This window comes from Apteryx mantelli, chromosome 4, assembly GCF_036417845.1.
Source record: "Apteryx mantelli isolate bAptMan1 chromosome 4, bAptMan1.hap1, whole genome shotgun sequence".
In the NCBI taxonomy this organism is placed as follows: Eukaryota; Metazoa; Chordata; class Aves; order Apterygiformes; family Apterygidae; genus Apteryx; species Apteryx mantelli.
In genome coordinates this window covers 86,061,801-86,084,045 of record NC_089981.1, presented here as the reverse complement: position 1 = coordinate 86,084,045, position 22,245 = coordinate 86,061,801, and the positions used below count along the sequence as shown (strand labels likewise).

Sequence of the window (22,245 nt, the reverse complement as noted above, 5' to 3'; positions counted from 1 at the left end):
TTAATACTTTACAAACATAAGAAATTCTGCTCTGCTTGACTGAAAGGCAAGTAAATACCCATTCATTTAAAAATTCCTTCTCAAGAGTTAATTCCAAATCACAAGAGTTACTGCTAGTGCTTTCCTAGCGTTGCCAGTGTTATTTGTTAAAAACAAATTGAACGTGGTTGTATCAAAATTTCAGTCCGGTGCTCTCATTGCTAACGATAGGCTGATTGAGCCCAAGAGCTTAGTGGGAATCGGAAAAGATCAGACATTTCTGTGGATAATAAGTACCTCCACGGTTATGCTAGGCAGAGGGGTAGATGCTCACGCTTGAGGGCATAAGCCAGGTCCTGACCAAAGGGAGAGACAGAGGAGCTTCCCCTGTGTCTATGTGATGGCACCGTTGTCCGTCGGGAATTTTTATGCCTTTCCCAGAAACATTTGGTTCTGGCTGCTCTCAGGGACAGGATACAGGTCTAGGTGACTTTAGCGGGACGAGTTGAATAACCTCCGTGTAGCTGCTGGAAGATTCCTGTTACACCTGAACTAGCGTCAGTGTGTCTTCTGTGCGAGGCGGAGGAGAACCTGGGCTCGAGGGCAGGTGAAACCCAGCAGCCGAACGCCAAGAATTCTGCCGCTGCCCCGGTGCGCTGCCGGGAACGTAACCGCGCACTGGATGCCCGGGAGAACCTCAGCAGTTGCTCGGGTCTTGTTAGAAACTGAATCCATGCAATTCCTTTCCCTAAGCCATCGGACCGAGCTCGTGTAATCCTATCTTGTTGCAGGTGCTCCTGTCCCCCTTGTTTCCTAGGAGGCAAAAGGAGGAGGTCAGGGTAGGATTCAGGCGGTCCCGGCGAGACTGTAATTCCGAGGAAGGAGCGGCGAGGCACCCCGATGAACCGCGACATGTTTTTCGGGCGGCTCTGCTACATCCCGGGACGCGAGGGGGGAATAACCTGTTTGATTTTATTTTTTTTCAGTTCTCTCAGGCCAGACACACCACAGCCCTTTGAAACGCTCTGTGTCCCTTACCCCACCCATGAATGTGCCAAACCAGCCTCTAGGACATGGATGGATGTCTCATGAGGACTTACGAGCTAGAGGACCCCAGTGCATCCCTTCCGATCATGCCCCCCTGTCTCCACAAAGCAGTGTAGCCTCTTCGGGAAGTGGTGGGAGTGAACATTTAGAAGATCAGCCTTCCGCTCGTAACACATTCCAGGAGGAAGGGAGTGGGATGAAAGGTGAGTGACAACGAGACGCCTCCCCCGTACCCCAACCCCGGCCAACGCAGGAGGCTTCGCCCCGGCTCCTCGCCCCTCGTGCACCGGCTGGGGCGACACTTGGCCAGGCAGAGAGACGGGAACGGAAGAGCCATTTCCCTGCCGTGCGATTTTCGTCTCTGTTTTTCCCTCGAGAACCACGCTTTAGGTACATGTGCGCCCTGGCCGCGTTTAGTGCCACGAATGCTTTAACACTGGGTGAACCTCGTTCGTTTTAGCATTTGTTTCGGACTGAGCAAACGCACTGCAAGCAGCACGGCAGGTTCAGCGTGACAAGTTGGGTTTTCTTATAAGCAATGCGTGTTCCTGAACCTGATGTGTTTCGATCGAGTGCCAGTAGCCTGTTTTACCCCGATGCACTGCAAACTGCCAGTCTTCTGACAAGCTCGATTTTCTCCATGGTGTGCGGCTTTTAGCTGAGCTCTCTTTTTCTTTCTTTCTTTTTTTTTTTTTTTATTACAGTGAAAATAGCTCAGTGCAAGTTTAGCGAGCCATGTGTGATTTATCACTGTGGTGTTTGGTATGACGAGAAACCCACCAAGTATTTGGAGAAGTTTTGACTTCAGATGCTTCTCTGAACTGAATTTATCTTGTGTTCTTCAGTTATTTTTTTTTCCATTATGCCTGCATTTCACAGAGACTTTTAGCAATAAGATGCCTTGTCCTGTCAGTAAATAAGGCAGAAACGAAACCCCTAATGAAAACCCATTCGTGCAGTGAATTCGCTAAAGAACATGTGATCAGGTAACTCAGCCGGGGCGTTTGGTCTCCGGCGTGCAGGGCTGCGAGAGGCAGCGTGTTCGTGTCTTCCAAGGTGCTGGGTTTTGGGCTTCCTGATGCAGAAGTGGCTCCCGCCGGGAACGCGGGGCCACCTTGGCATGCCGGGCAGGAGGGCATGGCCCTGTGAGAGCGTGTGGAGAACCTGGGCTGGTGTCCTCCACCGACCCGCCGCAGCATCCCGTGGGGGTCGGCAGGCCGCGTTCGAGAGCCACCACTCGGATAAGGAGCGTGATGCATTGAGGCCCGGGGTCCTCTTTGCTGCTGAGGATAGCTGTCCCCTCTCTCGTGCCTTGGCCGGTTGGGCACTTGCTGTGGTCGTATGTGCAGTCAGTACGGAGCGGGCTTGGGAGTCCAGCTGGAGCCATCAGATGAATGAAGCTTTTCTGCTCCCTAGGCTTAAGGCTGCTTAGAGGGCACTGACTCGCTGAGTCGGAGATCTCCAGAGCTAGGGACCTTCTGATGGACCCACGTCCCACGGACAGGGCCATGCAGAGCACCCAGTCCCCCTCCACCATCGACAGCCCCCCTCAACCTTGACAGGGAGAAGTTGCTGCAAGGCTCGTGCATCCCACCAGCATCCTCCAGGCGGGAGCTCATCGGCGCACGGACTCGGGGAGGAGTCAGCGCAACTGCGGAGAACGGTGAAGGGGAAGCCAGCGCTCCCAGGCGCGGAGGACGTGCCCCGCGGGCTGCTCGCGCCGGGGCTTGGCACCGCGGCGCGAAGGTTCTGCGCATGCCTGCGATCCTGTTCGCAGCCTTGCTGTCTGCCTGCTCTCCAGGCCCCCGTCAGGATGCAGCCGAGACGTAGCCACAGGGCCCAAACGTGTCGACGAGGAGCTTTTCTTGGGCTCCGAAAGGTCGCCGTTAGCACTTTGCAGATGAATCTGCAATCAGCGTGACGGGTGCCCAAGGCTTTCTGCACCCGGCGCTTGGTCCTGCAGTCTGTCAAGCCGGTGAGACCCTTTTCACGAACGAGTGGCGCAGAGGGGTCTGTTTAGCGTTACGTTGCGCCAGGTTTCTGCGGCTAGAGCTGGGGAAGAGTCTGCAGGGGACTTGGCTCCGTGTGATTAAAACCTGCAGCTCTGGGACCTGTGTGGATAGTAATTTTCCAGTGTAATGTAATAGACCCCTCCCCAGCCTAAGCTGTACTTTCTGCCAAATCTCTCCCATTGCCTTCTGAGGGTAGAAGGCAAATAATGCAAAAAATGCAAAAAACAGAAGTATGTTTGCCCAGGGAGTCCATGAGCAATAATCATTTAAAAAAATTCCACGTATTAAGGCAGGCTGTTTGCCAAGTAAACCTTGCCCGCGCCCAGTGACGCTGCAGCAGCCACATGCCTGCAGGTCCAAACCCCCGCGGGGGCTCAGGCCGGGCACTCGGGGCGCTGATGCGTGGGGGGGTCTCGCGCCACGTGCCGCTGCCGCTGTTTCTCAGCTTATTTTAGCCAGCGCTTTCACAGCGAGCACGTGCTCCGCTCGCTCCTTTGGCTTGCTAAGTAGTCATGCCTGTTTTCACATGATAAAACAGCTTTCGCAGGATCACTCGGGTCTAGAGGAAAGCAGCAGTTGACGCACGTCACCAGGCTAGACCCGGCTCTGGCTGCTTGTTGCAGCTACGTAGCTGTGGTGGGTACAGAGCAGGTGGCAGAATCGCTCACGGTAAATTGTCTGCGCTGAGGGAATCCTACTCCGAAAGAAATCACCTTCAAACTCCTTCCCCTCTCCCGGAAACGGGCATAATTGTCCTGACAGCAGGATGACTTGCATCCACGGGGAGGAATTAGTTGTCTGCCAGATCCCAGCTCCTGCTGTCATGGTATTTCAGTAGCTCTTCTGCAAAGCCCCTTTGGCCTCACACCTCTGCGTACGGCACGTCGTAGCTCCAGAGGCTGGAAGGGGCCTTGGGAGAGCACCTTCCCCATCCCCTGCCCCGAGGCAGGATCGGCTCAGCCGAGCCCCTGCCTGGCACCCAGCCTCCTCTTTTTACTCTCCCTGGAGGGAGGTTGTTTCCCTTCCTCGGGCTGTTTGCTCCCGTGTTTCGCTACCCTTCTCTGTAGGAAGGTTTACCAGCGCCTAACCTTAATTTCCCCTGTTGCTGATTCAGCCAATTTGCTTTTGTCTTCTTCTCAGGCAACATGCAAAAGCGATGCTTCCTTTCCTGTCTACAGCCTCTGGTTTCGTGTTTGAAGACTGTTCTGTCTTCTCCCCACAGCTGCATCTTCTTCAGACTGAACCAATCCAGTTTTTCCATTCTTTCTTTGCAGATCGTATTTTCTAGACTTTGGCTTGTTCCTGCTCCTCTGCTCTGGGCTTTCTCCAGAAGGTCCGTATCTTTCTGACGGTGTGTTACCCAAAGCTGGATTCAGTAGTCCAGCTTCATCAGAGCCGAGCGGAGCACTGAATTTCCCATGCCGTATAGACGGGCTCCTGTTGCTACACAGCAATAGGTTGCTCATTGTTTGCAGATGACCCAATGCCGCTGGTTCTGTATGACCCATTGTGTCCCCAGATCTCTTCTGCGGAAAGTACTGCCTGTTCCCTGTCCGTTGTTTGTGCAGTTCGTTGTTCCTACATAAATGCACAACTTTGTGCATTTTCATTGAATTGCGTCTTATTTTATCTAGATCGTTTTCTCCATTTGCCAAGATCGTTCTGAATTCCAGTCATGTCCTCCAAAGCGCCTGCAGGCTTTTACAGCCTGCTATCATCTGCACCTTTAATAAGCTTGCTCTCTTCTCCATCCTCCAGGGTATTAATGAAAATAGTGGGTAAAATCAGACCCAAGGTAGACCCTTACGGAACATCGTTTAGCCAATTCTTCCCGTTTTGCGGTTCGTCTCCCCTAGTGTCACCGTCATCTTTCAGGAAGCTTTTGTGTGTCACGGAGCATCGAAGCCTTATAGCTACGTGGCTGTGGGCATGGCGGGGGGTACAGCGTATTTCTGCCCTTCAGCCACTCTCTGTCTTGCTACATACATTTCATCCTTCGTTGCCCATGCCAGTGTTTCGGTATGGGGTCGGTGAGCCCTCAGAAGGTGCTCGCGTGATACGGCGTACAACAGCAGTAAAGAAAGTCTCTGCTCCAAAGGGGCGATAAAGGGGAAGGAGTTTAGAGAACAGAAATTTTTTTCCCCTTCTCCGTTTCCGAAAGGCAGCTCCGTTTAATCAGCGGCACAGCCGGGCGCCCCGGAGAGATGTGCTGCTTCAGACCTGCCCTTTCAATGCCTGGTGGTACCGCCATGTTTCCAGTAGCGTCCTCAAGTCTCCGAGCCTGGAACGGGCTGTGAACAAACCTGCCCCGTCACCCACAGAAGCCGGTGTGGGCCCTTATTTCGTGCTGATTCTGCACTGAAGGAAAGCTGCCCCTTGGCTTTTTCCTGCCCTGTTGCTTCTCAGCTTGCCGCAAACGCTGCGGTGGGGTGAGACCTGCCGTTTGCAAGATTTATAACTTTCAGGTCCACCCGCTTTGACTGATGAGTTGCAACTCGCCTCGTTTCGGTGGCATCGGTGGCAGAGGCAGATACTCTGCCCTTGTTTAGAGGAGCCTGCAGAGTCCCCCCGTGCCTCCCCGCGGGCAGAGCCCTTCCCAGCGGCCAGCTCGGCGCACATCTGGAGAAGGGTTTGGGTCGAGCCGTGGGCGGTTCTGCTGCGAGTACGGCTGTTGCTTAGCAGCAGGTTCAAAACGGGCTGGGATGTGCTGTGCCGTAAGGGCACTGCTGAAGGCATCCCACGTATATATTGGCTGCAGGGTGAGTTGTTTTCCTCCAGGCCCGCTGAATTTCCGTGCCAGCAAACAGATATCCGTATGCTGGCAAAACTCTGGCATTTAACGCATATAAGAGACAATACACATGAACAGCATGGAAGTCCTCATTTTGCAGCTAACATTAGACACAGTATTTCTGACAATTATGCCATGATTTAGCAATTAGGTCCTAGTAATTGGTGATTAAAGAGTAGCTCCATATGCGTACAGAGTAGCTCATCGCTCTTTGGGGATCATTAGGAAGTAATGACTGCGTCCTGCAGGTTGACTTTCCAAGGACCGTGAAATCACCTTAAAAAAGGCCTCACGCCTCCCTTTTCCTTGTGGAAGGGGAGAAGAGCCCTGCTGTTGCTGTGCGGCAAGCACAGACTCCCTCTCCCCTAGCTGCCTCGTAGGATTGCCGTCGCCACCGAGAAGTGGGGGGTTGGATCCTTTGTAGCTCCCAGAAGTAAGAGGCTGCCTTGGAAGACTAACGCAAAGGGGGAGAAGGGCTGCTCCTGTGCTCTGACCATCTGCAAAGCCAGAGGGTTGGTCAGGCCCGGGGATTCAGGGCTGGCTTTTCTGCAGGGCTTGTTGCGTGCGTGAGGTCCCACCTCTGTTCGGAAAGCGTCTCTGTGGACTCTCCTATCGGCATAAACATGCACCAAAGACAGATGTTCCTGGGGAACATAGGATCAGGCGCTCCTCCTCGGGTGGCGTCACTAAAATGGCATGTTTTTGTTAAAACGAAGTTGAGATTCAAACATGCCAGTCCTTGCTCTCTCCACCTGCGCTGGAAACAGAAGGCTTTCTGTTGTTTACTTTTTATTTTTTTTAAGATTCCTAAAATAGCAGTTTGTAGGATTGTTGCACACTGGGATGTACGAAGAGGGGACAGTGCTCCAGGCACGGGACCAAATTCTTCATGTACCAAAGCTTGGCATGGGAGTGCATTTCTCTGAGAGGCCCAGGAAACTGCTGCCAGTGTAGGAATTACCATGTGGGATCAAACCAAAGGTCCATCTAGCCCTGTCTCCTCCAGTGACAGTAGATGTTCGTTAGGGAAGAGAGGTGAGACAGGTCTACCTTGCGTCTGTGCGGGCTTTCTGAGCTAGGGACTGCATCCGGACCGGAGGATGTCCCAGCCAGCAGTGGGCCTGTCCTCCTTGAATTGTCTCATCCTTTTCCAAAGCAAGGTACCGTTGTGGCCTCACCCTTTGCGGCTGGGGGTGCTGAGTGGCCTAGAAAACTCTGAGATTGGTTATGGTAGCAAGGATTTTTGGATGCAGTCATGAAGGTTATTCTCCTGCCTGTTGGGCACAAACTCCTCTAAGATGTAGCTGAAAGGGTAGACAATTTTCAGCACTCCCATTTCCTAGGATTCCTGCACCCACCTCCACCTACTCTCTCCATTTGAGGTGTAGATTTTAACACTCTTTGGGGCTGAAATGCTGTTTTTTGCTTGTACTAGCTCCTAGAAGTCTCAGTGATCAGGAAGGGAGCAAGGACTAACGGCCCCCAAATCCTGCCAAGCCAAGAGAAACCGCGGACCTGGCTGGAGGGTGGTTGCCTGTATCCCACCCTCTTCTCCCCCTGCACCCCACTGCAGGGGGACACCCCTTCATGTGGTCTGGTGTGAAGTTTTCCATATTGCAGAGGAAGGATCCCCCTCCCAGTTCCCTCCCTGTGGAACCACATTGATGTCAGGAGAATAAAGGCCCCAGCCAGGGCCCTGATGCATTACACTGCAGACAGCAACTGGGAAGGAAGTCATTCCAGTCAGTGCATTTAGTGGTCCTCAGTCACGCTTCCAAAATGGGTTGCAGAACCATCTTTGACGGCATGCCATTTTTCCACATTTAAAGTGAAATGAAAATCTCTTTATTTCTCTTCAAGCAGCTGTTTAAATTTTCAGCCCATACCATCTTCCCTCATGTCATAAATCAGTATACGTCATCTGCAAAACAGCCATTTGTTCATCTTAAACTCAGCCCAGTCATTAGTTTCTGCAGTTTCCACGTTCCAGAGAAAAGGGCAATTAGAAGCTTGCCGGGGTGGTGGCAGTTTGCAGACATAAAGCTGATTCTCCATGGGGCATCACCAACTTGGGCCGTCGACAAGCTGGCGTTGGTGTCAGGGTCACCAACCCAGTTTTCAAAGCGGTGTTGAGCCACTTCAGTGTAAACCTTAGCCATCATGGGGTATCATGCACGTAAACGAGGCGGCTGCCCTGTTGCAGCCAGTGCAGCGTATATATTCCCCGCTCCGCACTCTTAGCCATCTTCATTTTCTCCTGCTCTAGCAAGGGCGTTTTCTTCATGTTCAGCTGTATTCTAAGCCTAGGACAACTCTTGAAGTAGTTTTGTTATGGCCTTCTCTAAACCAGGCTCACTGTGCACTAGCGAGCCTGTATCCACCAGGGTTGGTGGGACTCTTTGTCCTGGCTGCAACAAACCCTGGAACAAATTCCTACAATTTTCCCATACAATTTGTCTTGGGTGCAACACTGATTTAAGTAATAGCGCTCAAACAAAGAGCCTTAAAAAACCGGTAGACTAAATCACCGCAGCTCATCCACAGATGAGCTTACGTCCTCTGAGCAGTCCCTTAAAGTCCAGCCAATGTCTGAAGCGGCAGTGGGACAGCGGGTGGCATGAGGAAGCCAGCGCCTAATAAACTCCTCGTGCTGTTGTCGATCTTATCGGGTGTTGTTAAACAGTGTCATAAAATAAAAGGGAGTTCTTGTCTCTTTGCCTTTGTGCTGCAGATGTTCCAGCCTGGCTGAAGAGTCTCCGTCTGCACAAGTACGCGGCTCTCTTCTCTCAGATGACATATGAGGAAATGATGGCACTCACCGAATGCCAGCTCGAGGCACAAGTATGTCTGAAGTCGGTCGTAAAGCGGTTAGCCACGTCTCCTCCTCTGCTGCTGTTGTCCCTCCTAAGAGCACGCTGTTTGTTCAGTTGGTAGATGAGGTGCCTTGAAAACCTGCTTTTGTAGCTTCAGGTGGAACGCATTTTGCTTGCAGAGGACTGAAAAACAAACAGGAGAAGGAAAACTGAGTCTGGGGAGAGTGGAAAAAACACATTGTACCTGAAAGACACCTTGTCCCAGACTTCTTATTGAAGGAGTCCAGGGTTGAAATTCCCAGCCTCTTCAGAGTCACGGGGTGCTGCGTTGTGGTTTTTGTCTGGTTGGGATTCGGTTTAGGATTTTCAGGGGCACAGTATTCAGTATCCAAATCCCTTTAAATCAGTGGGACTTTGGTGGCTGGTTTTTGTTAACCTTTGAAAAATTTCCCCTGTATTAGATTTACCTCTGCGTTATCCTTGAGATAAAGAGGTCTGGTCAGCACCTTTGCTTTCTCTGCTTATTTACATCTGCTGGTAGTTTCCTCTGAGATGCAAACCCAAAACACTGAACTGCATAAAAAGTCTCGGAGCAGCCTTGCTTCGGGAGGGGAGGCTTGTGGGCTGTCTGCCTGCCTGCAGGATTTATCTCGCTGCTCAGCTGATTTCTCAATTACCATTGAGTTTCTCGTTCCTTCAGTCCCTCCCGGTATTCAGAGGCTTCACCAGACACCGGCGTCTAGCCAGAAAGAACCTGAAGAGCTAAGTCTGCCTTAAAAACTAAAGGGGCTGTCTTCAGGGGTCGCAGTTTCCCCCGTCTCCAACAAAGTCACTCCAGGCCTGTGTGCTGGGTCCGGTGGGTTTGCACCAGAGCGGAGCCGCGCTGCCGAGTTTTGTTTGAGACTTGCCCTGAAAATGCAGGTGCTGGCACAGGGCTCACCAGTTCTTCTCAGATTTAAAATCCCACACCACATTTTAAAACAATTCCCCTAAGCAGCTAAGAAGACACTTTCCCCTCGTGAGTGCTTATAAAGATAGATGCTCCAGGGGAGGGACAGAATGGCAGGAAATCTGTATCTCAGCAATGTTTCTAAGTGATTTTGTGTGTCCTCCGCTAATCCTTGCATTCAGAAGTTTGGTGAATTTGCAGCAGTCCTTTTCATCAAGGAGAGAAAGGGTTTTGATTGATCCCACTGTCCTGTGGAAATGTTAATGCCAGGTTATATGCTGTTTTTGCAGAATGTTACCAAAGGCGCAAGACACAAAATAGTCATCAGTATCCAAAAGCTAAAAGAGAGACAAAACCTTCTCAAATCTTTAGAAAGGGTAAGTTTTCACAACACTTTTACATTTCTTCTTTTTCAGTTGCAACAATAGCCAAGAATTAACTCTGGGGTAAAGCACTCTCACTACACATGTTCCTGGGTACTTTCTGTTGTTGGCTTGGCCACATCTGAGTGGTGTCTTGAAACAGCTCTGTACCAGATGCAGTTTTTATTTGGGCCTGTAAGCCCTAATGAGTGAGTCCTAGTCCATCTGGTTTACTCATAGAGCTGCGATGGATATAACCAGCAGCACTGCGCCCAAGCCCTGCTGCAGCCTGGCCAGCTGAGATTTCCAGCTTGCACCCTGCTTTGTCTATCTCTTCCTGTGTTTTTGGGGAGGAAAGGGGCAGCAGTGCCTCCAGGGTGCTCCTGGCCCCGGGAAGGGTCAGTGCAGGGAGTGAGCACAACCCTTCACTTGGGCTGGGCACCAGAACCGGCCACTTGCTAGAGCTACATTTGAAAAGGGAAGCGTGGCTTTGTTTTGAATCCAGGTTCAATATTGTTTGCAAATGCTGACTCCTTAAAACCAAAGAAGTGTTTCTGGAAAGAAAAAAAAGAGCTCCAAAACAGAACATAACCCAGCAACTGTACAATTTTTCCTGCTTGGGCTCTGGTGCCGGTGTTGGGCTGTTTTCACTTCCTGCTTTCCATAGAAAACATCTGAACTTTTAACTGATGGAGGGCACCCTCCCAGCCATGCTGTCCCCCATCTGCTCAACCATGGTGCGGGACCAGCTCTAGCACCTGTGGGCTGGCATAGCAGGAGAACCCAGATGAGTTTTCGGAGGGCTGACAACGTGTTGACCATGGAGATCGAAGGGCTCAGAGGGATGCTCGCGTGACGGCCCATCAGCAGGGCTGTGGCAGCTGCCTGTGACCGAGCTCGCAGCCTGTCGCATGTGCAAGGCGAGATGACTTACCTTATCCATCCTCCGTTGCAGATGCGCTGAGTCAAATTATGCCCTGGTTGCGCCTGGCTAAGAGCCGGTCCCTGGACAGTTGCCACAGGTCCGCTCTTGGGCAGCAGCTGATTAATTCACGGGGACCGAGTGGTGTGCCTGACCCTTGCAAGGGAAATCCAGTCAGTCTTTCTAAGCCAGGCAGGCTCATAAAACCCATCCCTTCTGCTCGTAAGGCTTGATCCTATTTTTGAGGGTATCAGAGAGCAAAGATGCTGCTTGCCCTACACCCTCTCTGAGCTATTTATGTTTATTTATGAACCTCAGAGGTTCCTCTCCTAAAACTGATTGGCAGCAAAATGAACTCCAAACCATGAAAATGTCAGAACCTCCTGGAGGCGAGCGAGACAGCACTTTAACTCTTCTGGATGCAAATTTCCACCCCTGTGCTGAGCTTCGTTTGCCTGCCCTGTTGTAGAGGGCATCTAGATGTGTTGTACTGTCACGGCACTTTAACCCCTGGGAGAACCATACGATCGCTCGGTTTTCCTTCCCTTCCTGATGCTGTTGTCCCTCTTACAGTACACCCTCCATGCACAGCAGTTAGCACGGGCCATCCCCAAGTCCTGCCCTTACCCATCTTTCCAGCAAAAGAGATGGGATTTCCTGGTGTGTGCCAGGTCAAAGGCCACTGTGCTTTTTGGGGGCATTGCATGGGCGATCTGTCCCCAGATAAAAGGTAGGAGACCCAGATCTGTGCCTGAACAGCAGCTTGTCTTCCCAAAAAGAACAAATAGAAACTTCTTGGCCCTTAAAAAAAAAAGCTTAAACTCTGCAAAAATGGCTGTCAGAGAAGCACCAGCACCGCAAACCTGCTGTGAGCGACTCACCCAGCCTCTCACTATTCGTTATTGCAATATTATATTATATTTAATTGAACTTTCTTCAAACAGCAACTTGCACAGCCTCCCACTAGGGGCTTTTAAATACTTATGTGGTGTGATGCTATTTATTGGTGTTTTCGTTAGCTCACTGCTTTGCTATTTATTTATAATACGGGATTGTACTCAGGGTATGGCAGGAGCTAATAAAGCCATATTTACCTCTGTATATTAATAATAACTATTAAATCCAAGAGACAGCCCACTGGATTGAGCTTTCTTCGTTGATGTGTTTTCCAGGCAATTTCACAGCCTCTTCCGCTTCTCTGCATAGATTTTGAAATATGGTATTGATTGACTGTCTCGGTGCAGGAATGTAAGCCAAATTCAGCTGACTCAATGAGCCGCATGCTCTGTAAAATAAGAGGAGATAAGTGACAGGATCTGCTTTTGACTACCAGCAGCTCAGCGGAGTGGGTTTGGGCTGTGGGGCTGTGGCCATGTCATGAGAAGACTGTGTGGGACTCAGAGCTGCCTGTGGGCTGCTTTACTTGGGAGGTTACATCTCTGTTTTTCCAAGTTTTTCATCCAAATTTCCCCCCCCCTTTTTTTTTTTTGAAGCTAAACAAGAGCATATGTGTGACTTGATTTTTTGGGCAAAGTCTTGCTGCTAAAGATTCCTTCTTTCTTGGAAAGAGCTGCTCCACCCTTCTCCACCAGTTAGCAAAACAGGAATTATCCCCAAAGTGTGATAGTGTCCAACAGATTGAGGCTGTATCATCAGAGAAGCGAATTTAAGACATCTGAGAGCAAGCTGGGGATGCAGCAGGAGTTAGGGCGAACAACGATTTCGTTGCTTAGGCTGGCTTGTGCACAGCCTGTGCGTCCACTTTGTGTCCCTGCCATAGAGGCAGCCAGAGCTCATCCCCAAAAAGCTGCCTCTTAACAAATGGTGCCTCACGAGCAGTTTGAGCCAGACCATGCAGCCGAAGGAGCAGTTCTTGACCATGCTACCTTAAAATCCAGATGCTATTCTTTCTCATCAGCTTTTCCCTGAGACAGGAGGGCCAGGCTGGTTTCTAACCACAGAAAGAGAATGGTTGATATACACTCAAATAATAGAGAGCAGGGCTGGGAGATGTACCCAAGGAAGGCCTTTCTCCACCCCTTTCCTCAAAGGCAGGATCAGCTCTGCCTTAAATGTGCTTGACAGTGATGGAGAGTTGTCATCCTTCCCCATTCTAAGCAGCCTTCCTCCAACCAAACAAGTCTTCCATGGCCCCTGAATCATTTACAGCCTGGATTTCTCTTCTGCACTCTCTTTTCCAACATTTTCAGCAATGCATGTGAACTGCCAACATCAGGTGCTCAAAAATCGTGACACGGAGCCAAGGACCTGAGGGTTCACACAGTGACGAATATTGAGATCTCTTATTTGTTCCTCCTGTGTTCGAACCACTGATGTGTGTTTGGGACAGGCCCTCCAGCTGTGTTCTATGGTCAGCAGAGCTTTAAATCTACTTCTCTTGTTAAAAACGGAAAAAACAAACAGTGCAAGTCTTCCAGAGGCTCTCAGTTCCTAGCAGTGGGGATTAGTTCAAAGCAGCAGAGATCACAGATCTCAGAAAAGCTGACAACACTGCTGATAAGAGTGGTCCAGGTAGACCTGGTCCTGCCATGGGGCAGGGAGTGGACCACATAGATGGCATCTCAAGTCTCTCCTGCCCTGTTTTCTTGGGTTGCCACATGTTGTGCTGTGCCTGCTGTGGCCCTCCTCAAATCACTGCTTTCCCCCGCTGACCAATTCCTCTGCTCTGCAGCCCTGAGAACGTGTCACAGTTGCACCCCTTTCTCTCTCCTAGGTGGACCTCCCCCAGTATCTCCGAGCTGCATGTTTTTGCTGTAAGAACATAAGTTCACCTGCAGCCTCTTGGTCTCCCTTTCTGTGTCCGATCACAAATCCACCCAGCTCCCGGTGAAAACTCCTTTCACCTCTGCATCTGCTCCCCTCCCTGTCCCAGTGTGGATGGGGCTGTCCCTTCTTCATTGCTGCAGTACCCCTGCGGATGGGTTTCCTCCAGTCCCTGACACAGGGGCTTCTCCTACCTCTGCCTGCAGCCTTCAGCCCAAATGGTTTGCACTCACCTCTTCAGACTATTTTCATCTTCAGGCCTTCACCCTTCTCTGCACCACCATCTACTCTTCCTTGGTCATCCTCTCAGGGATGCAAAGTCTACCTCCCCCTTCTTGTTCTCAGATGTTGTCCAGCTGGCCAAAAACATGGGGCCTTTTCTGGCTCCAGCTTAAATTGCTGTGATGTGCTTTAAGCCAGTAGGTCTGAACTCCGTGATCCCAGCCTTTTGAAGGAGCTGCTGGGTATCACGAGTCACCTGTTCCCATCTCCTACTGTTTGCACTTTGACAGAATGAATTTGCAGAGCCCGTTACAGCCAAACCTTTATTTTTCATCATTGGTGAGCATTGTCCACATTCTTGTGTCTCCTTTGAAGACCTTGTCTTGTACTGGCAGTCCTGGGGCTCTGTGATGGTGGTCCCAGGGCATAGCAATATTTTTGCAGGCACTTTGGGGCAAAGCAGTTTTGGAGGGCCAGGCTTGAAGACAGTGCTGGAAGCTAGAGACAAGCCCACGTTAGAAAGAATAGTTCAAATTAGAAAGGGCTGAAATGTCATGAGCTGTTCTTACGGGATTGCAGGGGAAGGAGCAAGACATCGCTGGTTGGGGCTTTGAAATCTCACTGCATCCGTTGCTCCCGTGGGGTTTCTATCCTTCTGGTGAAAGCTTGGAAACTTTGAAACTGGACTGTCCCTGGTCTTGGGTCCCACTGGTTTACAGAGCATGGTTGTCTCTGGGAATTCAGATCTGAACACATCCACTGAGAGTCAGGTGCAGTGACTGCAGGGGCTTCACACTTGAGGCTCCAGTTTTCACCACATGGTCAAAGTAAAAGACTCAGTGAATTAAATACGATTATTGAGTATGGACTGCAACAGAGTCCTGGAGCAGGAATGAGGCATTTGGCTCCACTGGAGATTGTTTCTGAGGATTAATGGTGCTGGCCTGGTTCATAGCTGATGTTCTGTTGTTACTGCAGAGGTATCACTACAAATGCTCTTCTGTTGACTTGAATCTGCAGGACATCCTGGAAGGTGGCAACTTGCGTGTCCCGCTGCAGGAACTACACCAAATGATCCTCACCCCTATCAAAGCTTACTGTTCCCAAAACTCGAATGCGGACGAGCACAGCCGGGACCCAGACTCGCATCACCCCTCTTCCCTCATCGGCTCAGACAGCCAAGGGTCTGACTGCAAGGACTCTGCTGCAGGGGCGATGCAACAGCACCATTTGCCAGGATGTGAGGGCGAGTCTGGGGGGGCCCCTTTGCCCGAAGGCGATCTGCCCGGACAGTTCACGAGAGTGATGGGGAAAGGTGAGTGGCTGTGACTTTTTATTGGTGTCCTCACTAGGAATAACTGGTTCAGAGCAGGGTGTGTTTGGTGGCAGCACCAGCAGCAGCCTTTCCATGTGCCTCTGCAAGCCACAGTCATAACAGTGGTATTATCTGAGGCCCCATCGTGCTATACAAACCCCTCAAGAGATAAGACCATACCTGGAGAGGTGGGCAGTGATTTCCGCAAAGAGCAGCCAGAGAGGAGGCAATGGCACACGCATTATCATCCTCTCCTCTTCCTCCCTGTTCAGCGGGGAGCCCTGGAGACATCCTGCCGATCCACAGATATGTTCACAGCATGGGTCCACTGCAGCATCTGCAGGCTCGTCGCGTGAGTCCAGCTGGTTTGGTTTGCTTCAATGGAGATGACTCAGCCCTGCAAAGCCTCTGCACAGGCCACCCAAACCCATGAGTCCTGGTGACTCATGTGAGCAGAGGGCCCACGTGAAGGCCCTTGTTGCACTGTCACCCATTTGCCCAGGCAGATGCTAGTGTGAACGTGTCCACGTGTTATAGCTGCTTGGCGCTCCTGAGAGCTGCAGCTCTGCGCCTTCCTCCAGCATGCCATGGAGCCGGGACAGGGAGCACGCTGGAAGGCAGGGTTGGAGCAGGGCTTTTAAATGCTGCTGTCATGCTGCTCTGCTTTCTAATGGCTCTGCTTTGGCCCGTAGCATTGAGGGGCTGGAAGGCAAGGCTAAAGACCTCTAGAAGAGCTGCTTGCTTTGAATGATAGCCAGTATCACTGCCTGCCCGTCGTCTGTTAGGAGCTGCCAAACTTCCTTGAGTCATTTGATAGCCCGGTGGTTGGATTTGAAGGAATTCACCTGTAGAGCAGTTGCTTCTGTGCATGGTCCTGCCAAAAGGAGGGAGACCTGGGGCTTGGCCTTCCAGTAATGGAAGAGTTGAGGGTGGACTGAGGCTTTTTCTAATGTTCATCGTAGAGGTGGGGAAGGAGCTTTGCTGGCCTCACAGCAGAGGTGCCCAGATGGTTTAGTGCTTCACTGGGTCTCCGTGGGCTGCTTGGCCTGGGGAGAGGCAGACAGCCCTGGACTCACTCTGCTTGCACGGAGGAAGCGCTGTTGAGTGGGCTGCGCGTGAGCCATCCTGAGCACAAATCATATGGGTCTAAGGCCCCTTTTAAGCCCCAGTTTAGGCACAGGACATCCAAAATGTTCTGCTGCTGTCCCCTGCATGCGGTAGGGTGCTGTTGCAATGCTTTGCATCAGGCTTAAGCCACTGTCACTGTGTCACGTGCCCCTCTGGGAGGTGAACAGGAGGAATGTGGAGGTAGGGGCTACCTTCACATAGCATATACAGTGTGGTGCTGGCACTTTGGGGCTAATTTGGGCACGTCCTAACTCTGCTAGGTGGGATCTGAGGTGTAGATGCTTTCTGCATGGAGGGAGATCTCCTTGGTGAAGAGAGAAGGGGAGACTCTCATCTGCAGGCTGGATGGGAGACCTGCAACAGAAGGAAACTTGTCAGAATGCCACGAAGAAATGTCAGTCCTGACCCAATTTCAGACCCTTTCTGCAAAGCGTATATGAAAAGTTGTTTTCTATATAAAACTGCATGAAAAAGATGTTTTCTATATAAAAATGCGGTGTAAAATTTCTCACCAGCTAGCTGACTGCATGCACAGACCAGCACAGGTTTATGGCCCCCTTTTAAACCCGCTGATGAGTTCAGCTCTGTCTGTGAGCCCGTGGCAAATGCCTCCGTAAAGGCAGGAAGCCGTGGGTACGGCACGGGTCTCGTCAGAACGAGCCGCTCTCCTGGTCCATCGCTGGGAGACGTATCCGTTCAGCTGAACGAGAGCTCGTGTCAGGAGGAGCTGCCGTGCGGAGAAGGCAGCGCTGCCCGGCAGGGGAGGGGAGCTTTCTGCAGCCAGCGCCGCCGCTATGAGAACAGGCGAGACTCATTTCTCTTGAGCGCTCGTGGCCTTCCTCTGCGAATTCATTTGCACTCGCTTTTATGGCGTTGGTTCAAAAAGGGGCTAAAACCCTGCTGTCATCAATAGCTGCGGGAATCCATTTTCAGCGGGGGCAAATTTTGGCCACAGGAGCAATAGATCTTAGAGCACGGTCTTCTGCTGACAGCGCCTTCTGCCCATTACAACAGGAAGAGGGAAGGGGGGGCAAGATTCTGCGCTCCTGATTTGCTCGCGTCTAATTTTGATGACTTAAATGGTGTTACTCTGGATTTACACCAGCGTAACCGAGAAGAAAATCTGGCCCTAAATATAGAATGGCATGGCAGGAATCGGGGCAGGGTGTTTTTCCTAGACAAATGACCCATTGATGAGAACATCCATCAGATAAGTGAAATAGGATGTCCGAAACATTCTTTAAAAACCCCAAAGCCCTGATCTCGGCTCAGTATCCGCATTTCTGTTTATTTTTTCTTCTCTTTTTTTCCAGTATGTACACAACTTTTAGTTTCCAGACCCGATGAAGAGAATATAAGTTCCTATTTACAGCTCATAGACAAATGTCTAATTCATGAGGTGAGTCGTGACAGATCTTATAAAACTGTTGTTCTCATCACTTAGAGACTGTTTCCAAAGTGTCTGTTTATGTAAACATTTGGGTTTCTAACACAAATATTTTTGGGGGTATTAATAGTAATTCTGACAGAACGGGGCTGGAGCAGGCTGTAAATCCAATATGGTGCGCAGAAACGTTGCTCCCCCTGTGCTTGCATAATTGCAAAGACCTGGAGCGGGGAAATTCATCTTGCTCGTGACAGTCTGATCAGCAGCTGGATGGAAGAAAATCCCAGGACGAATGTGCATGCGGTTTCTATCAGACGGAGCAAGCGATCGCTTGGCGTTTCTAGGCTCTGTTTCGCAGCACATGTTCTGCGATTTTGCAACTTGCCTTTTTGCGCATCTGTTTCTGATAGCCGCTGCCTGGCGGATCTGTATTTACCTTATTGTCGCTCGGGGTGACGGCGTCCAAGTCTGTGCTTGATAGGCCACGGGTCTCCGGCGCGGTCCTGCTCTCTGACGGGGAGGGATAGCCCTGTCTCCCGTGTCCCGCAGCATTCGTACCATGCTGGCTGCACCTGGTAGTACAAGCTGCTTCACGTTGCCCGGCCATATGTCCGGGGTCAGGAGGAAGCTTGCAAACGTCTCACCAGAGCTGCAAGCTTTAAATGCTTCTCAGTTATTTGTTTATAAAAAAAAATACGCTGTCAAAGCACAAAAGCAAATCTCATCTTGAGAGGACTGGGAGCAATTTAGTGGCTGCAAACCCCAAAATGTGCAGTATGCCAAGTGGAAGAGGAGGGAGACGGTTCCCAGCCCCTTTCGCCTGCAGCTGAGGTTGGTGCCTAGGAAATAAAGCTCTTTGCAGGGCCTCAGGCCATTTGTGCAGAGCCCTGATTTGATCAGCAGATCTCTCCAGGGGCCAAGCACACGCTCACAGGTAGTCTTGGATTGAGTTGAAACAGTTGGATACCGGGCAAAACCCTACCACTTTGTCTTGGTTTTTGACCTGTGCTCCCGGTCGCCTCTGTCGATGGCAGCAATAACTGCGTGGGGTTTGCAGGACACTGAGCTGTCGGCACGCATGTTCTCAGCGTACATTTGGCCCCTCGAGATCCGGGGCGGTGGCACGGGCTGCTCGGTTTTGCCGTGAAACGGTCAGCTCGCCGGCCCGTCGCGGCAGCGGTTCTCTCTGAGCCACGCGCGCGGGTTGGATGAAATGACGGCTGCTAGTTTGTGGAGCATTCCCACCTGCGCCTGCGTTCCCAGGGATGGCGTGAGAAGCTCCTCTCACCTCTAGTTTCCAAACGCAGCGAGATTTCTTTTTTTCCCTCGACGCCCCGCGGTCAGACCTGAAGTCACCTCGGCGCCAGGAGCTGCGGCCGCCCTAGCTTGGCGACTCTTCCCTCCTCCCTCTCCCTGCCGTGTCTTTGTCAGGCTCCTGAGATTAATCCAATTATCCAGGGCGGCAGATGAGGCTTTTCTTAGAGCGTGGCCTTTCAAACGTCGTTGCGGCTGGGCGGACGCAGCTGGGACGCGTGCCGTGCTCCCGTTTTACGGGAGAGCTGGCGGAGAAGGGGGCCGAGGGGACCTTCGGGAGCTTGTCGCCTCCGTCCCCATGCCCCATGGCGGGATCAGCCGGGCCCAGGCCATTCCTGAAAACCTCTGGCGACGGAGGCCGCGTGGGCTCCCCGGAGAGGCCGCTCGGTGCTTTCTGCGCCTCCCGTTAGGAGGGGTTAAACCTCTTTTCCGCCGCTGGAGCTCCTGCCTTGCCTAACCCCGCGCGGGCGCTGAGAACGACCGCTGCGGTCCCTTCGCCGGGCAGACCGCTTTGTAGCATTATAGAGAAATGGGAAAAGTGGAGCAGCAGCTCCCTGGCAGAGAAAGGGAGTCTCCGGGTATCTTCTTCCTGCATTCGTTTTCTAGAAACACAGATGAAAAGAGCAGGATATAGGCCCATGGATATGGGTCTCCTTGATGCTCTACACAGACAGTGGGAAATCCTTATCTTAGCTAGCATGGCCAAAGGGCTACCTGGAGACCGTCAGATCCTGCCTAGGCTCTCTGGATAGCCGTGCAGGGCATTGCTAGGGGAGCAGAGGTATAAAAAGGAGTGAGGAAGGTGGGAAAGGTGAGGTCGAAGCTTGGAAAGACACAGCCAGAGCTGCAGAGGGGATTCGTTTGCAGGGGCGTCTGGGATAGACGTGGCGACGCCGGATCACCCCATGCACGCGGGGCAGCTAGCGCAGGTGCCTGTCCTGGAACCACTGTCTGCATCAGCTCCTTCGTAATCAACACAAGGAGAGAGCGGTTCCTCTGGAGGGTGATGCGGAGCAATCACGGCAGGCAATAATTAGCCTCCGAGTTGTCCTCTGGAGACCTCGGCTTCTCTCCGTCGGCAGCGCAGAGAGGCCGGGTGTCTAAAGTTAGCGGTGGTGGGCACGTGACAGGCGGCAACAACCTGGATACGCCCGTCACCAACACCGCTTGCCCGTAGATCTCACGCATTTCAGGAGGAGGAGGAGATCTGTCCCCTGTGTTGGTGAGACCTTCCCCTTGGAGAGCCTGGGAGGTGGTGGGACTCTCATCCACGGTCACCTCTGGCGAAGGGTGTCAGAGCCAGGAGCAGAGCTGAGGTCTCCTGCACCCGGCCCTGCTCTGCAGAGCTAGACGGGATGGGGAAGCTGGGATACAGGACACCGGGGAGGAGCTCTACTTTCCAAATCCCAACGTTTTCCAACACCAGCGATATTTTCCAGAGCTGTGTCCAGAGGGTGACAAGCCCATCGGCACCTCCCGGCAGCGCTGGGGAAACGCGGGGGAGGCAGGTTTTTCAGGAGACACCTGAAAGCACGGCTGTGCCGGGCTCGGCGTTGTTTGCTCTGGCTGCGAGCCCTCAGCGCCGTTGGTGAATCTCGGGCTGAGCACGAAGCTGGGAAACCCCGAAGGGACCGGGGAGGATAAAGCCCAGGGCCGTGGTGGCCTGGGGGGCGGCTTCCTGGAAGCGACTTCAAGCAGCTTTGCTGCCCGGTCCGCCTTGCGGGCGGCTGCGAGAGGGGTCGTTGCCCCAGCGCCGTCCCCGGGCGCCTCTCCTGAGCCTTCAGTCCGCCTGCAAGACGCCGCCTTTGTCTGCGTGTTTTTCAGAGATCTCAAAAAACGGCGTTTCTCTGCGGCGCTGCCGGGCGCGCGCGGGCAGGGGCAGGCAGGCCGGTGCGTTCGCACCCGTTAGCAAACGGAGCTCGTGGGGAACCGGGCGTCTGCGCTGGGACCGAGTCACGGATTTGGGGGCTAGGAGGGATATCTGTCCCCAAGCCCCAGCATGGCTGGATTCCTTCTAAGAAGCCGTATTTACGCTTCGGCTCATGGTTTTTTTCGTTAAAAAACAGAAGGGATTAAAAGTTAATAAAAAGTAGATAAAGAGATTGGATTTTATTTTGCTGTTCTTAGTAAAACGGCTTTATAGCCCACGTGGAATCTCATTACCCGCTCGGGTCTTTGCAGCGACGGAGCCAGCAGAGCCGTGGCAGCCCTGCGCGTTCCCTGCGCTTCGGTGGCCCCCCAAGCCCCGAGCAGCGCTGCACCGCTCTATCCGCATCCCGGGGAAAGCGGGGCGCAGGCAGGCGAGCGGCGGTTTTGGCCACGGGGAAAACCCTTTGGGGAAACCCTTCTCCGCTCCGAGGGGCCGGGCGGTTTGCAGCCTCCGGGGCCACTGCTCTGGACGGTGGCGCGGGGGGAGCTGCTCGGGGCTTGTTTTCGCTGCCCGAGGTGGGTAATTCCTTGAGAGGGAGGCGCGGAGGGGAAACGTGGGAAGCCAGAGCTCGGCTCATGGCCCTGTCTGCTCTGGGCACGGGAGAATTGCTGCCTGTTTTTCTTTATATGCACGCACGCACGTATATGCATCCTTACTCGCTGCGTCGAGAAAATATTCACGTTTTCTGTTTTTCTCTTTTTCGGGCAGGCGTTTACAGAGATACAGAAGAAAAGACTGTTGTCATGGAAACAGCAGGTGCAAAAACTCTTTAGGTCTTTCCCTCGGAAATCCCTCCTGGAGCTGTCAGGCTATCGGCAGCAGAGGAGGTACGTGTGGTTTCGGCTCGCGGAGGGGGTGAGCCCGTCGCCCGGGAGCGCCCAGGCCGGGGTGCTCTCGCCCGGGGCCGGGGACGCCCAGCGGCAGGGCCGGCCCCTGTGCCCCGCTCGCGTTGCGGGGCTGCGTTTCGGGTAGCGGTGCCGTCGCGCCGCTGGTTCGTGTTGCACGGCGGGAGCCGCCCCTGCGTTACCTTGTACCTGCTCCCAGACATCTCACGGCTTAAATCAGGCCGGAAGCAGGGGGGAAGCACAATTATACCCATTTTACAGATGTGCAGCTCAGTCATAGGGAAATTGAGCGAGAGGAGAGGTTGAAAAGCTGCAGAAATGGAAGCAGGCCTTCGCGAAGAGGGGAAAATAGCAGTAAGTTTGCTTTCGCGCTTGGTCAGCACCTGCGGCCCCAATTCCCACGCCGTTACCCTGGCTCTGAACGTCTCCCCGGTGCGTACGGCTT

The 22,245-nt window shown here is 52.5% G+C and overlaps 1 protein-coding gene across 4 annotated transcripts in view; it reads left to right on the top strand.

Annotated features, from left to right (window-relative positions):
* The window catches only part of SAMD4A (sterile alpha motif domain containing 4A), a 128,212-nt gene that overhangs the window by 96,073 nt on the left and 9,894 nt on the right, over positions 1-22,245 (top strand). The window contains exons 4-9 of one of the 4 annotated variants that reach the window (XM_067295150.1): positions 966-1,229; positions 8,561-8,670; positions 9,882-9,968; positions 14,902-15,196; positions 17,638-17,723; positions 21,664-21,782. In XM_067295150.1, the coding sequence (XP_067151251.1) occupies positions 966-1,229; positions 8,561-8,670; positions 9,882-9,968; positions 14,902-15,196; positions 17,638-17,723; positions 21,664-21,782 (961 nt within the window). The remainder of the gene's footprint in view (positions 1-965; positions 1,230-8,560; positions 8,671-9,881; positions 9,969-14,901; positions 15,197-17,637; positions 17,724-21,663; positions 21,783-22,245) is intronic. The other 3 variants (XM_067295149.1, XM_067295153.1, XM_067295151.1) reach the window with 3 other exon arrangements.